This window comes from Rattus norvegicus, chromosome 15 (assembly GCF_036323735.1).
Source record: "Rattus norvegicus strain BN/NHsdMcwi chromosome 15, GRCr8, whole genome shotgun sequence".
NCBI classification, from domain to species: Eukaryota; Metazoa; Chordata; class Mammalia; order Rodentia; family Muridae; genus Rattus; species Rattus norvegicus.
Window position 1 is genome coordinate 33619396 of NC_086033.1, and position 16681 is coordinate 33636076.

Below are 16681 nucleotides of genomic sequence, written 5' to 3' on the forward strand. Positions count from 1 at the left end.
TTCCTTCCTCTAAGGACTGTCTATGAGCTTGGGAAATTCACTGTTCTTTGATACCTCACCCCAGGTCGCCTGGTCCAGCTCCAGCAAGGCCTCTCTACCTCATCTTAGAACTGTAGCCAACTCTCTTCACCTTGTCCAAAGGCAGTCCGGAGATGACACAGGACAGTCCCAATATGTACATCAGAAACTTCAGAAGGGGACTAAATTGTTGAATGCCCAGGCCAGTATGTAGACTCATTCCTCTGCAGCAGGGCCAGGTCAGCACCTCTCATAATATTTCTTGGCTCAGAGCCCTGGTGTGAGTTTAGAGTCACGAGCAATCCACTGACTAACTAGTGTCTTAGTCACTTTGTGTGTACCTAGTCATGGAGGCAGCATGAAACCTTTTAAAACAGACACACACACACACACACACACACACACACACACACAATTTTTCATATGTTCTCCACACAGAGTAAACACTGTCATCTCCTCTCAGCTCCCTAACATCTCTGTACACCCTAGGCTCTCCTCACAAATATCTCTCTCATGTTCATGTCTATGTGCTGAGTTTTGTAACTCACTAAGGTTAACAATGACCAACTGTGTAACTGAGTTTGGATTTATCCATTGGAGCCTGGTTGGCTCAGCAGAGGATACTCAACTAAAGACAGAGACTTCCTCTTCCTCACCCAGAAACTATCAATATCCAATATGGCAAGAGATAACGAGTGTGACTCCACAAGTCCCTCCCCTTCCTTGACTGGTTGTTGATTAGACTAGTCTTATGTGGGCCCAGTACTGGGAACTACAGTTGGTGTGAACTGATGATTATCATCACCATATCCAGTCTAGAGAATGGAGTTTGAGCCCTTCACCCTGACTTCCAGCTCTTGCCTTCTTCTCATGCTCCCACATTAGTGTTCCCTAAGCCCTTGGAAGTGTAGGCTAAGTGACTTGTTTAGGGATGGACCCACAACCACCACTCATTCCTGCACATTGGCTCACAGTGATCTCTGCATTCACCCCACTATTCATCAGAAGGAGAAGTGTCTTTTAGTAAGGCTGGGATCCACTTTTGTCTGTGGGGAATGCATGGGGATTTGGAAGGCAGTTTGCTGCTACATAGGCTCACTTCCCTGTATGTTTCTAGCCAGGCTGACAGTACCAGGCATTGGTCTACTCCACCATGGTGTGCGTCTTGGATCTGATTACAGGGCAGTTGGTTATATCAAACACAGAAGCTGATATTGCACATGTGGGCACATCCGGCTTTTCATATATTTCCTTTATACTTTTTAATATCAGCTAATTCTTCCCTTCATTCTACACCCTCAGCTTTCAACCCCTTACCTCTCTTACTGCCTAAATCTAGTTCAGTACTCCCTTTCCCCACTATCTATGTTTTACTATTCCTCCTCCTTGAAGACAATTTCTCCTGTCTCTCTTGTTTTATCCAGGCTTCCACACTTCATGTTAGACATAAAAACATAGGTAGAATCCTCATAGGAGAGAGAACATGAGGGCTTTGTGCTTGGAGTCCTGGATTATCTCAGTCCTAAAAAAATAAAATTCCCAACCAGGAAAGGGAACATTTGAAATGTAAATAAGAAGTACTCAATAAAGATGAAAGAAAAAATCCCATTCCATACATTTTCCTGAAATTTTCCTCTTTTAAATGTAGTCCATCTTCACTATCTAGTCATCAGTCGTTGGCCAACTAAGCAGCTTCCATTTCTTAGTTACTTTGAACATATGGAGCTATCCATGCCATAGATTACACAGTCCTTTGGATAAGGGCTCAGCAGTGTGTCAGCTGGATCACGTGGTAGTTTTATTTTGGGGGTGGAGTGTTGTTGTTGTTGGTTATAGTTGTGATATCAGTGGTGGTGGTAGTGATGGTGGTAGTGGTGGTGGTGGTGGAAGTGGTGGTGGTTGTTGTGGTGGTGATTGGTGGTGATGGTTTTTGAGAAATTTCCAGACTTTTTCCAGTGTAGTTAAACCTAGTTTACATTCTGGAGACCAATATACAGAGTTCCCCTTCTACACATCCATCCTACATGTGTTATAAACTTTACCGACGATGGCCATTGCACTGGAGTAAAATGAATCTTCAAGTGGCTTTAGTCTGGATTTCACTTGGGCTATAGATGCTGAAGACACTTAAAGTATTTCTTACTAGCCCTTAATATTTATTCTCTTCAGACATTTTGTTCAGTTCTGTTGTAGCACATTTCTAATCCTTTTTTATTTTTAATTCTCCTTTATCTTTGTGAATTTCTTTGAGAATTTATCTTGTATACAATATGATCAGTTGTATTCCCCATTCCCTCTATGTAACTCCCACCATGTACTCTTTGACAAACCCTTCCCAACTTCATGACAGAGAAGACAGAGAAGAACTCCAGGCCAAACCCATGGGTAATGTTCTCAATAAACTCATAGAAGAAAAATTCCCAAACACAAAGAAAGATCGATTTCCTTGTTTCCAAGTAAACAGGCCATGGGAACATGAAAGAAGAGAAATTTTATGTTGTGTATTATGGTCAAAATTCTAAAACTAAAAAGGCTAAAGGTGCTGAAAGCTTCAAGAGAGAAGGACCAAGTGTCAACACAGGCACACACTACACTAATAGCTAATTACTTGATGGAGACATTTAAAGCCAAAGTGGATTTCTTCTTATAACCTAAAAGTCTAGTTAGTGCGTTACATATGTGCATGGGTGGGCTCCATCCACTGGAGGAGGAGTTCTCAGCCTTCCTAGTGCTGTTACCCTTTATACCAGTTCCTCAGGTTGTGGTGGCCACAATCCATAAAATTACTTCATTGCTACTGCAGAACTGAATTTTTGCTATGGTTATGAATCATAATGTAAATATCTGACATATAGGACTCTGATAGGTGACCCCGTGAAACAGCCATTTGACTCCTAGAGGGGTCGGGATCCTCACATTGAGAACCAATGCAGTAGAGTATGGGCCACTAGTGATTATGTCTCTCTCAGAAACCATCTACTGTCAATAGTTCTTTTGAGGTCACCTATCACATCTCAGGCACAGAAGCTGTCCCATAATAGTTAATCATTGTTGGGATTAATTAAGATATGTTTAACACGGTTTCCTCAAACTCTGGTGAGTTCTCCCACACAGGCAAAATCTTTGCTTGCCGTTGCTGACCTCTAGTTCCATAATGCAATGCTACACTGAGCCCTGTATTTTCCCCTAGAAATCTAAGCATGGTCCAATTCCGATTTCATATCACATTGCTCCTCTACCCCAGTGAATTTTCTTACCCCATCATGATCCCAGCCTGACCCACCTCTAGTACAATGTCACAACCCTCTTCTAATCCCAAACTTACTACTCTACAACATTTCTTTGGGCCTAGATCAGACTTGGATCTGGTAGGACACCTTGCTCTAGTCCACATATTCCAAGCCAGGGCTTCATCCTTTGAGATACCCTGAGATGAACAGTTTAAGGCTATCTTGGGATTCCAGACTAGCAGGGTAAAATTTCACCAAATAACAGACAACATCTAAATGAAAATCCTTACTTCCTATCACAACAATAAAAACAATGTGAAAAACCCTTATGATGTGCCCACCTACTAAACAACAAATTCTATACAAATGTCCCCTAAGGAGAGAAACTCAGATGAAATCCAAGACACAGAGCTCTGAGAGTCTAAGAAAAGACAAACTTATAAATTACAGGCAAGGGCCAACTCAGAATTTTATACCCCACAAAGTTTACTAAAATTGAAGATGACATAAGAACTTTTGATGATAACAATTCATTAAAATAATACTGACTTCTCACTGGAAACTCTGAAAGCCAGAGAACTTGCCTAGATAGATGTTCTACAAGCTGTAAGAGACCACAAATGCAAATCCAGATTTTTATACCCAGCAAAACTATCTATTACAAACATGTCACAATAAAAAATAAATCTAAGTAATTTCTGTCCACCAATACAGCTTTACAGAAGTCACTAGAAGGAAAATTTCAATCTGAGGGGTACAACCACACTCAAGAAAAAAACAAGGAATAATACATAATGCTAAACTAGTAAATTACAGTCATCAGGGCATGTGTTGTGTGAGACACACAATAACACAGCAGAATAACAGGAGTCAACAAACACTGCTAATTGATAACTCTCCAATGGTAATGGACTCAATTCCCAATAAAGAGATATAGACTAGCCGAATGGATAGAAATCAGGATCCATTCTATGGCTGTTTCCAAGAAACATGTATCACCACCATAGGAAGACATCACCTTAGAATAAAAAGATAGAAAGTGATATTCCAAGCAAAAGGATCTGAGAATCAAACAGGTGTAACTATTTCAGTATATGGTAAAACAGACTTTAAATCAAACTGATCAGAAAAGATAGGGAAGAACACTACGTACCCATTAAAAAAATCTGATATTAGCCAACTCCACAACACAAGGACACATAAGTTCATAAAATAAACTATTATAGCTAAAATCACAATGACTCTTACAGCATGATAGTGTTTCACTTCAGTACCATACTCTTGCCATGAGACAGGTCATTATGACAAAAACTAAAGAAAGAAATGTTGGAGTTACTTAATATCATAAATTAAATAGACTTAATAGACATCTACAGAACATTCTACCCAAACACTACAGAATGTGCTTTCTTTTCAGTAACCTGTGGACCATCATTTCTACAAGCAAGACTTTTCTGGATGATTGTGTTGGTGCATGATAAAAAAGGAAAGGGGGGAACATCGAGTATACTACATGTGGCTAACTTTTCTCTGAAAAGTATGACGATTCTCAGACTGGGGAGGGGTTTTGGATAAATGGTGCCTCTACACAACTAGGACCTCCATACCACAAGCTTTGAGATGAAGCCTTGGTTTATCAGCTCCCATGTGGTCTAATACATAAAGATATAAAAATTGTACCACTTTGTTTCTCGCTGTCCATATTTGAGGAATCACTGATTTCAGATCCTGAAGAGGTAACAGAGGAGTCCCTAGTGGGCCTTCCACTGAGGAGGTAGCCACCCTACTTGATTCTACAGGAGGGAGTAAAGAGCATATACACGAAATCCAGCATCTCTGATTCAGTCACTCTGGTTTAAGACAGCATAGTTTCCACTGGCAGCAATGATATGTTAAATGAACTTTATGGAAGCATGTGAAAATGACTGTTTGTGCTAGTATAGCTCTCCAACAGTTTACCAGACATGAGAAAACCAATTAATGAGTAGATTTGAGGTCAAAATGTCTGATGGTGCCTTGGCTGCTGTTGAGAACTGATAGATGGACAGACAGATAGTATCACAGGATCATAAATGACATGTGTAAGAGACCTTTTCAAAACCATGATGGCCTCTCTTAAACATGATAATCATTGCCTAACATACTATGATCTTCAGCACTTTCTCAATAAGTTGGCAGCTGTTTTGAAACCTGCCCATATGTGAGCAGTGCACATCCCTGTGATTCTCATTCCAGCCTCTGGGTGTTGGGTGCCTCGGGAAAAGACTGTGCCATCATGCAGGTGGCATTCATAATGAGAGTGGAAGATATTCACCAAGTTCATCCTGGTCTCCTCCTTCCAATCCTTTGGCTGTTCTCGCCATTTCTTCTAGAGCAGCTTCAGTGTCTCTAAGGATTGAAGCTCCTATTCCTGTTATCATGGGTGTTTAGTTTTCCATAGAAGAGCAAAATTTCCAAAAGACTAGAGGTGAGGATCACTCCCATGTCCCAACAAAGTAGGACCCCAATCCATGGGCTTAGGAATGAAGGCCTCCATTGATCCTACCCCCATGTAGTCTTTCCCACAAGGCAATGAAAAGTACAACATGAAAGGAGTTTGAGGGAAAAGGGAGGCAAGACAGTGCTATAAATATAACATTCTTGCATGAAATTTCTAAAAACAACCATTTTAAACTTAAAGGAATTGTTTCTTCACAAGATGAAGGTGGCGATGGCTCTGGTTATTTTTACAAGTACACAGACATCTACCAAAAGAAAAAGGAAGTAAATAAATATAATTTTGGTTTGGACTTGTTACCACAGTTATCGATTGGGTGGTCTTTTTCTAGAAACTTGAGGACAGTTTTATTCTGGGTTTGAGCTTCTGTTCATCACTGTCTTCCTTAGACCCAACAAGTAGGATTGTATTATTCCAAGCATCCACACTCAAGTTGTATGCTACTTAGGAGCCTTCCTGTGTGATCATTTTTTTCTCAGCCAAATTCCCTTCCAAATACTCAAGGGAGATTTTACCTGTTAGAGAAAGATGAGCCAGATGCAACAACCTTCCTTTCGAAGAGAAAATTGGACATGTGGAATATTATTGACCAGGGATACTTCTCTAAAGACAATGCTCTTAGACTTTTTTCCTACTTTGTGACAAAAGTGTGTCTTCCCAAAGTGTCTACAGTAGGTGCTTCCTCCTGCACTTCGATACCAATGAGCAAAGTACCTTAAGGTCCACACAATCGGATACTCTGTTATAGTCATTACTACACCTAATGATGGAAGTTGATGCATTCCCCCAGATTCTTAGCTGCCAGTCGTGTGTCATTTGCAGCAACAATAAAACTACACCAAGAAATCTCTGGCTACAGTCACCACCCATTTAAGATTACAATTCTCTACTGTAGTTTAACAGGATCCCAATAGATATCCAGAAGGGAGATGTAGCAGGATTCACCTAGTCTGTATCCTTCAAAAATGCATTATTTGCACTGACTCCTGGAGAACTCCATGTATACCAAGGCCCTGTTTTACTTTTTGTTAAAAAGGCAGTTGTGAAGTTTCCCACTAGTTTCTATCGTAATGTCACTTCTTGGATCAGTCAACCACTATCAGAATAATGCTAATTGATAACTTTTTCTCTCCTTCTGATCATTCATGAGTTGCAAAATGAGAATGTTCATTTGGGACCGTATGTGTGGACCATCCCAAGGCCTGTCCTCTAACTGGGGCTGCACAGAAGAATTTGGGGTCTTTACAAAGTATTATCAGGTCAGATCCAGTGCTCAGTAGTAAAAAAAAATTAATTTACTTATTTCTCTAATTATTATTGCTGTGCTTAGACAGATCATTGTAGCTCTGAGGAAGCAAAGGAATGAAATCCAGAAAGACAGAGTTGGAGCCTGAACTTTCCTCAGGAGCACCCAGTCTCCATCATACAAAGAGGTCTGAGTTGTCTGGTCCAAGCCTGGGAAGCAGCTGAGGCCCCATATGATAGTCAATTCCTCTTTTTACCAGATCTAGAATTTTCTGCAAGGCTCCATGATTCCAGAATGCCAAGTTCAATTACGTGGTTCCTTGAGATGGATAGTCTTGGAGTCTGAATGAATGTTTGTGTTGTTATATTAATCTATATGCATAATAACTTTTTCATTGAAATTTCATCAGAACAAATTGTTTTCATTTGTAAAAAAGTTTTCAATTTTATTTTGAACAGAAAATTATGTCCAAGCTCATCATCTTCTTTGACCCAGTGAGCAATGTCTGTACACTCTTTTAATCTGTGGCTCTAAATTTGTGGTCACCCAAAGCCTTGTCTTGCATGGCAGATACTCAAGATCTTTTAGTCTGTGATATCCTGAAAGTGCATTGAGTTCTCCCTAAATGTGTGTTACAATGTCTCACAAAGAGATCATTAGTATAATTAAATCAGGACATTTACTTACAGCAGCTATTCTCAACCTGTGGGTCATGACCCCTTTAGGGGTCAAATATCATATCCTGCATATTAGATATTTTACCTTCAAATTCATAAGAGTAGCAAATTATAGTTATAAAGTAGCAATGAAATAATTTTGTGGCAAGGTTCACTACAATATCAGGTACTATATTAAAGTTCACACCCTTAGGAACATTGGGAACCATTGACCTAATTAAGGTATTGGACATGGCTTCCACACTGTGTATTCAATACACTCTTTACACACCTTCATCTCTCACAGACACATTCTATAATCTCCTAATTATTTTAATAAATATGAGAAATCCTTGCACTGGTCAACACAAACAAGAGTCTTCAGACTAAACCAGTCCACCACCAGTTCTTGTAAATAAAATGTCCTCCCTCTCACCCATATGTTCATAGACTACAGATACAGGTGCTTGTGTGACAGTGACAGAGGTGAGATTTTACACATATGCAACATAGGTCTCTCTGTATTATCCAAATTTTTAGTACATGTGCTGCTGAAGCGAGCACAGCAGCAATGGTCGGAATACCTGGATGCTTACAAGAACAGTTCCATGATCCCCAATCGAGGTTCCCCTCCATTTGTGTTGCTGTCCTGTCTCCTGGGAGCTTCTTTGAAGGGTGCAGTTGCCACCTTATCATGGGATCCAGGAGTTTCAAGATCTAGCCACAGATGCAATGCCACCAAAAACAGACTCGTGAGAATTTCTGATAAGGAAAATAGAGTTTGTCCAAGCCAGACCTGTGGTTTCCAGCGCTTACTTTCTCCTACTTTGAAGATATAAAAGCAGGAACCAGGACAGGAACACACCAGAAGCTCACCCCAGGCTGCACCACAGGCAAAATGCAGGCCCTACTATTCCTGATGGCTCTTCTCTTGCCTTCTGGAGCTGCAGCTGGTGAGTTTGGTCTTCATCCTTCCTAACTTCTTAGTTTTCAGTAACCGACCTTAATCTCTTAGTTGGAGGAACAGAGACCCTAACATGAGGCAGGATCCTCAACTGACATAGTCCAGGGGAAATCTCTAGGTCAAGGAAGAATGAAAATCTACTTCCCCATCACACCATTTCATCAAAATGCTGTTCTGATGGGCACCTCCTCTCTGGCCTTCCCTTAATGTTGAGGAAGACAGGATGAGTGTAGAAAAGATATGCCTAAAGGAAATAGAACATCAGAAACACTAATGGTCATTGTATTTTGAAATGAAGGATAATGGTGGCCAGGGAGCTGTGGGGAGGAAAGATCAACAGGAGAGAAAAGACCAAAGGACCTGTGGAGGGGCCTGAGCCCCATGTGAGGTGGGGTTGGCTTGGAGCAGTCGCTCAGCTTTAGCCCCATATTTCTCTGACAGTACTGTGTTGGGGGCCCTGCAAGCTTGTGACTGGGGACTGGGTGTTCCTTGTTCCAGAGGAGATTGTTGGTGGTGTGGAGTCTATTCCTCACTCCCGCCCTTACATGGCCCATCTGAAGATCACCACTGAGAAAGGTTATGTCACCTTCTGTGGTGGGTTTCTCATAAGCCGTCAATTTGTGCTGACTGCTGCACACTGTAATGGAAGGTAAGAGGCTTCTCTTCTTGTGAAGACATCCATGAGCCATGGTCACAGAGCAGCAGATCCTTGGGGAAGTCTCTGAGCCCTTTTCAACTGCAGTTGGGCTCTCATTACACAGAGCAGAAAACAAAGCACAGGGCCACTCACTGAATCATTCATGTGACCTATCCATTTTCACAGGTCTGAGGTTTAAGCAGGGCTCTGGTCAGTAGTAAAATCACAGCTCTTGTCTTGTCCTAGTGGTAGCAGAAATGATAGATGACCTGGCATGTAATTCAATGTAGAGTGCCTTTCATCCATGTGCAAAACCATGGGTTCAGTTGAATGCAAGTCCTGGGTATGGGGTGTGCAAGAGTTCTCAATTCTGTGTTTCCCTGAGCCCTGTGGCACTGGTCCTGGGTCCCCTATCTCAAGTTAATCTATGGGCTGTGCCCAGGGATAGAGAAGAAAGAACCTGGTACCCCTCTCCTTGGAAGGAGTTCTCCTCATACTTTTCATTGCTTCTTTCTCTATCTACAGAGAAATCACAGTCACCCTTGGAGCCCATGACGTGAGCAAGCGAGAATCCACACAGCAGAAGATAAAAGTCGAAAAGCAAATCATTCACAAAAATTACAACTTCTTTTCCAATATTCATGACATCATGTTATTGAAGGTTCCCTTATTTATTTGGCCTTCCTTTATTTAGGTCTCCCCTCTTTAACTATCTCCCTGGCGTAGTCCATTGAATTCTCTCTTGTCCATTCCTTTTCCTCAGAACCCACTCGTGAATTCTATGTCATTATGGACCCGCTGTGTCTAAGCATCCTTCTCTGATTTGCCATCCCTTCTCTCCTTTACTCAACAGCTTGAAAAACATGTTGAGTTGACTCATGCCATGGATGTAGTTCCCCTGCCTAGTCCTTCTGACTTTATAGACCCTGGGACCATGTGCCAGGCAGCTGGATGGGGGCAAACTGGAGTGACAGATCCTGCCTCATATACATATACATTGAGAGAAGTTGAATTGAGAATCATGGATGTAGAGGCCTGTAAAATCTTTAGTGATTATGACTATAATTTCCAGATGTGTGTGGGCAGTCCTGGAAGGAAGAGATCACCATATGAGGTGAGTACACACCTGCTCTTCCTCCCCACATCAGGAGACAGTGTCAGTGAAGGAAATGTGCCAAACAGCTCCCCATGACAGTGACTAATGCCTGTGTCCTTAGCTCCTATCCCTGAGGCTCTGGAAACCGACATTGTCCCTGTCCATCTCATCTCCCTGTGCCCAAGCCCTTCCTACATCCTTCCCACAGGGCTAGACACTAGACAGGAAGGGAGTAAAGGGAGACATGTTAGCACTCCGGTAAGGACAGAGGGAGGGGAATCAGGCATTAAATTCCTACCTTATGACCCATAGCCAGCCAGGATCTTGTACCTCATTCCAGGATTACCTATTTTTGAGCTTGTATATGGGAATCCAATATTTGCTCATACCTTGATTTTTCTTACTTATTAGGGAGACTCCGGGGGGCCACTACTGTGTGCTGGTGTGGCCCATGGTATTGTATCTCATGGACGAGAAGATGCAAAGCCCCCTGCAGTCTTCACCCTAATCTCCCCATATGTGCCCTGGATTAATACAGTCCTAAGCACAAGTAGCTGAAAGGCCTGACCTGCATGAGTCAGACTCTCCAAGCCTGAGCTCATCTGGTACACTTTGGGTTCAACAGAGCCTGTCCCAAACAGTCTCTAGACTGTCCCCAGCTGTCTCTTAGACAATCTCAAAGATACAAAAGTCTGTGATGGTTGATTGTTCCCTGTAAAGCATCTCAATAAAAACAACTTCCAACAGCTGTGTGACTCAACTCTGGGTTCTAATCACTCTGCCCCTCTCTAAACACAACGAAGAAATGACTTGAGTTACTATCTTGCTATGCTAACCATCTTGAATAATCGACTTTCAGGCAAAGGTGTACCACAGTGGATTAATGAATATTATCTAACATGCATGGCTGTGTACAGAAAGATTTCATATCCAGGATAATGTACACTGTTCTGTTCTTCTCCTCCACTCTTCTGTCTTCTTATTGTCTCCCTCTTGTCTCTCAGCTCTTCTCGACACAAACCCCATGCCTTAGCCACTGCAACTTTCCACACATCATCAGAGATTCCATGTCTAGGTCAGACATGGCTATTGATCCTTGTGTCCTCACCACCTACCTTGCCATCCTCCTCCTTTCAATATTGCACTTTCAGGTAGAGGACAGCCTGCCTTCAGAAGTCCTTGGACCATTACTGTGGCTGTAGCAGCCACAGCAGGAGAGCACCAGCAGTTTCAGGAGCCAACACAGGGCAGAACTAGCTTGTGTTGGGAAGAGACACTGCAGTACTTAACATGCCACTAGTACTTACCATAGTGACTCTGCTTCTGAACCACCCCCATTCAACTGCCATCTTCCCCAAAGATCCAGCCTTTCAGAAGAATGCCCAAGCTGAGTGAACTTCTTTTTTTTTTTAATATTCTTTTTTTTTATTAACTTGAGTATTTCTTATATACATTTCAAGTGTTATTCCCTTTCCCGGTTTCCGGGCAAACATCCCCCTCCCCCTCCCTTTCCTTATGGGTGTTGCCCTCCCAACCCTCCCCCCATTGCCGCCCTCCCCCCATAGTCTAGTTCACTGGGGGTTCAGTCTTAGCAGGACCCAGGGCTTCCCCTTCCACTGGTGCTCTTACTAGGATATTCATTGCTACCTATGGGGTCAGAGTCCAGGGTCAGTCCATGTATAGTCTTTAGGTAGTGGCTTAGTCCCTGGAAGCTCTGGTTGCTTGACATTGTTGTACTTTTGGGGTCTCGAGCCCCTTCAAGCTCTTCCAGTTCTTTCTCTGATTCCTTCAACGGGGGACCTATTCTCAGTTCAGTGGTTTGCTGCTGGCATTCGCCTCTGTATTTGCTGTATTCTGGCTGTGTCTCTCAGGAGCGATCTACATCCCGTTCCTGTAGGCTTGCACTTCTTTGCTTCGTCCATCTTGTCTAATTGGGTGGCTGTATATGTATGGGTCATATGTGGGGCAGGCTCTGGATGGGTGTTCCTTCAGTCTCTGTTTTAATCTTTGCCTCTCCCTTCCCTGCCAAGGGTATTCTTTTTCCTCATTTAAAGAAGGAGTGAAGCATTCACATTTTGATCATCCGTCTTGAGTTTCGTTTGTTCTAGGGATCTAGGGTAATTCAAGCATTTGGGCTAATAGCCACTTATCAATGAGTGCATACCATGTATGTCTTTCTGTGAATGGGTTAGCTCACTCAGGATGCTATTTTCCAGTTCCAACCATTTGCCTACGAATTTCATAAAGTCGTTGTTTTTGATAGCTGAGTAATATTCCATTGTGTAGATGTACCACATTTTCTGTATCCATTCCTCTGTTGAAGGGCATCTGGGTTCTTTCAAGTTTCTGGCTATTATTATTTTTTTTTTTTTATTAACTTGAGTATTTCTTATATACATTTCGAGTGTTATTCCCTTTCCCGGTTTCCGGGCAAACATCCCCCTCCCCCCTCCCCTTCCTTATGGGTGTTCCCTCCCAACCCTCCCCCCATTGCCGCCCTCCCCCCATAGACTAGTTCACTGTGGGTTCAGTCTTAGCAGGACCCAGGGCTTCCCCTTCCACTGGTGCTCTTACTAGGATATTCATTGCTACCTATGGGGTCAGAGTCCAGGGTCAGTCCATGTATAGTCTTTAGGTAGTGGCTTAGTCCCTGGAAGCTCTGGTTGCTTGGCATTGTTGTACTTTTGGGGTCTCGAGCCCCTTCAAGCTCTTCCAGTTCTTTCTCTGATTCCTTCAATAGGGGACCTATTCTCAGTTCAGTGGTTTGCTGCTGGCATTCGCCTCTATATTTGCTGTATTCTGGCTGTGTCTCTCAGGAGCGATCTACATCCGGCTCCTGTCGGTCTGCACTTCTTTGCTTCATCCATCTTGTCTAATTGGGTGGCTGTATATGTATGGGCCACATGTGGGGCAGGCTCTGAATGGGTGTTCCTTCAGTCTCTGTTTTAATCTTTGCCTCTCCCTTCCCTGCCAAGGGTATTCTTTTTCCTCATTTAAAGAAGGAGTGAAGCATTCACATTTTGATCATCCGTCTTGAGTTTCGTTTGTTCTAGGGATCTAGGGTAATTCAAGCATTTGGGCTAATAGCCACTTATCAATGAGTGCATACCATGTATGTCTTTCTGTGATTGGGTTAGCTCACTCAGGATGATATTTTCCAGTTCCAACCATTTGCCTACGAATTTCATAAACTCGTTGTTTTTGATAGCTGAGTAATATTCCATTGTGTAGATGTACCACATTTTCTGTATCCATTCCTCTGTTGAAGGGCATCTGGGTTCTTTCCAGCTTCTGGCTATTATAAATAAGGCTGCGATGAACATAGTGGAGCACGTGTCTCTTTTATATGTTGAGGCATCTTTTGGGTATATGCCCAAGAGAGGTATAGCTGGATCATCAGGCAGTTCAATGTCCAATTTTCTGAGGAACCTCCAGACTGATTTACAGAGTGGTTTTACCAGTCTGCAATCCCACCAACAATGGAGGAGTGTTCCTCTTTCTCCACATCCTCGCCAGCATCTGCTGTCACCTGAGTTTTTGATCTTAGCCAATCGCACTGGTGTGAGGTGAAATCTCAGGGTTGTTTTGATTTGCATTTCCCTTATGACTAAAGATGTTGAACATTTCTTTAGGTGTTTCTCAGCCATTCGGCATTCCTCAGCTGTGAATTCTTTGTTCAGCTCTGAACCCCATTTTTTAATAGGGTTATTTGTTTCCCTGCGGTCTAACTTCTTGAGTTCTTTGTATATTTTGGAAATAAGGCCTCTATCTGTTGTAGGATTGGTAAAGATCTTTTCCCAATCTGTTGGTTGCCGTTTTGTCCTAACCACAGTGTCCTTTGCCTTACAGAAGCTTTGCAGTTTTATGAGATCCCATTTGTCGATTCTTGATCTTAGAGCATAAGCCATTGGTGTTTTGTTCAGGAAATTTTTTCCAGTGCCCATGTGTTCCAGATGCTTCCCTAGTTTTTCTTCTATTAGTTTGAGTGTGTCTGGTTTGATGTGGAGGTCCTTGATCCACTTGGACTTAAGCTTTGTACAGGGTGATAAGCATGGATCGATCTGCATTCTTCTACATGTTGCCCTCCAGTTGAACCAGCACCATTTGCTGAAAATACTATCTTTTTTCCATTGGATGGTTTTGGCTCCTTTGTCAAAAATCAAGTGACCATAGGTGTGTGGGTTCATTTCTGGGTCTTCAATTCTATTCCATTGGTCTATCTGTCTGTCTCTGTACCAATACCATGCAGTTTTTATCACTATTGCTCTGTAATACTGCTTGAGTTCAGGGATAGTGATTCCCCCTGAAGTCCTTTTATTGTTGAGGATAGCTTTAGCTATCCTGGGTTTTTTGTTATTCCAGATGAATTTGCAAATTGTTCTGTCTAACTCTTTGAAGAATTGGATTGGTATTTTGATGGGGATTGCATTGAATCTGTAGATTGCTTTTGGTAAAATGGCCATTTTTACTATATTAATCCTGCCAATCCATGAGCATGGGAGATCTTTCCATCTTCTGAGGTCTTCTTCAATTTCTTTCCTCAGTGTCTTGAAGTTCTTATTGTACAGATCTTTTACTTGCTTGGTTAAAGTCACACCGAGGTACTTTATATTATTTGGGTCTATTATGAAGGGTGTCGTTTCCCTAATTTCTTTCTCGGCTTGTTTCTCTTTTGTATAGAGGAAGGCAACTGATTTATTTGAGTTAATTTTATACCCAGCCACTTTGCTGAAGTTGTTTATCAGCTTTAATAGTTCTCTGGTGGAACTTTTGGGATCACTTAAATATACTATCATGTCATCTGCAAATAGTGATATTTTGACCTCTTCTTTTCCGATCTGTATCCCTTTGATCTCCTTTTGTTGTCTGATTGCTCTGGCTAGAACTTCAAGAACTATATTGAATAAGTAGGGAGAGAGTGGGCAGCCTTGTCTAGTCCCTGATTTTAGTGGGATTGCTTCAAGTTTCTCTCCATTTAGTTTAATGTTAGCAACTGGTTTGCTGTATATGGCTTTTACTATGTTTAGGTATGGGCCTTGAATTCCTATTCTTTCCAGGACTTTTATCATGAAGGGGTGTTGAATTTTGTCAAATGCTTTCTCAGCATCTAATGAAATGATCATGTGGTTCTGTTCTTTCAGTTTGTTTATATAATGGATCACGTTGATGGTTTTCCGTATATTAAACCATCCCTGCATGCCTGGGATGAAGCCTACTTGATCATGGTGGATGATTGTTTTGATGTGCTCTTGAATTCGGTTTGCCAGGATTTTATTGAGTATTTTTGCGTCGATATTCATAAGGGAAATTGGTCTGAAGTTCTCTTTCTTTGTTGTGTCTTTGTGTGGTTTAGGTATAAGAGTAATTGTGGCTTCGTAGAAGGAATTCGGTAGGGCTCCATCTGTTTCAATTTTGTGGAATAGTTTGGATAATATTGGTATGAGGTCTTCTATGAAGGTTTGATAGAATTCTGCACTAAACCCGTCTGGACCTGGGCTCTTTTTGGTTGGGAGACCTTTAATGACTGCTTCTATTTCCTTAGGAGTTATGGGGTTGTTTAACTGGTTTATCTGTTCCTGATTTAACTTCGATACCTGGTATCTGTCTAGGAAATTGTCCATTTCCTGAAGATTTTCAAATTTTGTTGAATATAGGTTTTTATAGTAAGATCTGATGATTTTTTGAATTTCCTCCGAATCTGTAGTTATGTCTCCCTTTTCATTTCTGATTTTGTTAATTTGGACACACTCTCTGTGTCCTCTCGTTAGTCTGGCTAAGGGTTTATCTATCTTGTTGATTTTCTCAAAGAACCAACTTTTGGTTCTGTTGATTCTTTCTATGGTCCTTTTTGTTTCTACTTGGTTGATTTCAGCTCTGAGTTTGATTATTTCCTGCCTTCTACTCCTCCTGGGTGTATTTGCTTCTTTTTGTTCTAGAGCTTTTAGGTGTGCTGTCAAGCTGCTGACATATGCTCTTTCCTGTTTCTTTCTGCAGGCACTCAGCGCTATGAGTTTTCCTCTTAGCACAGCTTTCATTGTGTCCCATAAGTTTGAGTATGTTGTATCTTCATTTTCATTAAATTCTAAAAAGTTTTTAATTTCTTTCTTTATTTCTTCCTTGACCAGGTTATCATTGAGTAGAGCATTGTTCAATTTCCACGTATATGTGGGCATTCTTCCCTTATTGTTATTGAAGACCAGTTTTAGGCCGTGGTGGTCCGATAGCACGCATGGGATTATTTCTATCTTTCTGTACCTGTTGAGGCCCGTTTTTTGACCAATTATATGGTCAATTTTGGAGAAAGTACCATGAGGAGCTGAGAAGAAGGTATATCCTT

General features: G+C 41.8%; 1 protein-coding gene across 1 annotated transcript; it reads left to right on the top strand.

The window, feature by feature from the left end:
- The first annotated feature begins 8432 nt into the window (after positions 1–8432).
- LOC134482223 (mast cell protease 4-like) lies at positions 8433–11329 on the top strand. The gene is made up of 5 exons (XM_063274927.1): positions 8433–8600; positions 9110–9260; positions 9774–9909; positions 10102–10362; positions 10756–11329. The coding sequence occupies exons 1-5, from the start codon at positions 8546–8548 to the stop codon at positions 10900–10902; spliced, it is 750 nt and encodes a 249-aa protein (XP_063130997.1). The 5' UTR covers positions 8433–8545; the 3' UTR covers positions 10903–11329.
- Positions 11330–16681: the final 5352 nt, after the last annotated feature.

Coding starts and splice junctions, on each gene's coding strand:
- LOC134482223 (XM_063274927.1), top strand. CDS start 8,546: ATGCAGGCCCTACTATTCCTGATGGCTCTTCTCTTGCCTTCTGGAGCT. Junction 9,261..9,773: donor GCTGCACACTGTAATGGAAG/GTAAGAGGCTTC, acceptor CTCTATCTACAG/AGAAATCACAGTCACCCTTG. Junction 9,910..10,101: donor ATGACATCATGTTATTGAAG/GTTCCCTTATTT, acceptor TTTACTCAACAG/CTTGAAAAACATGTTGAGTT.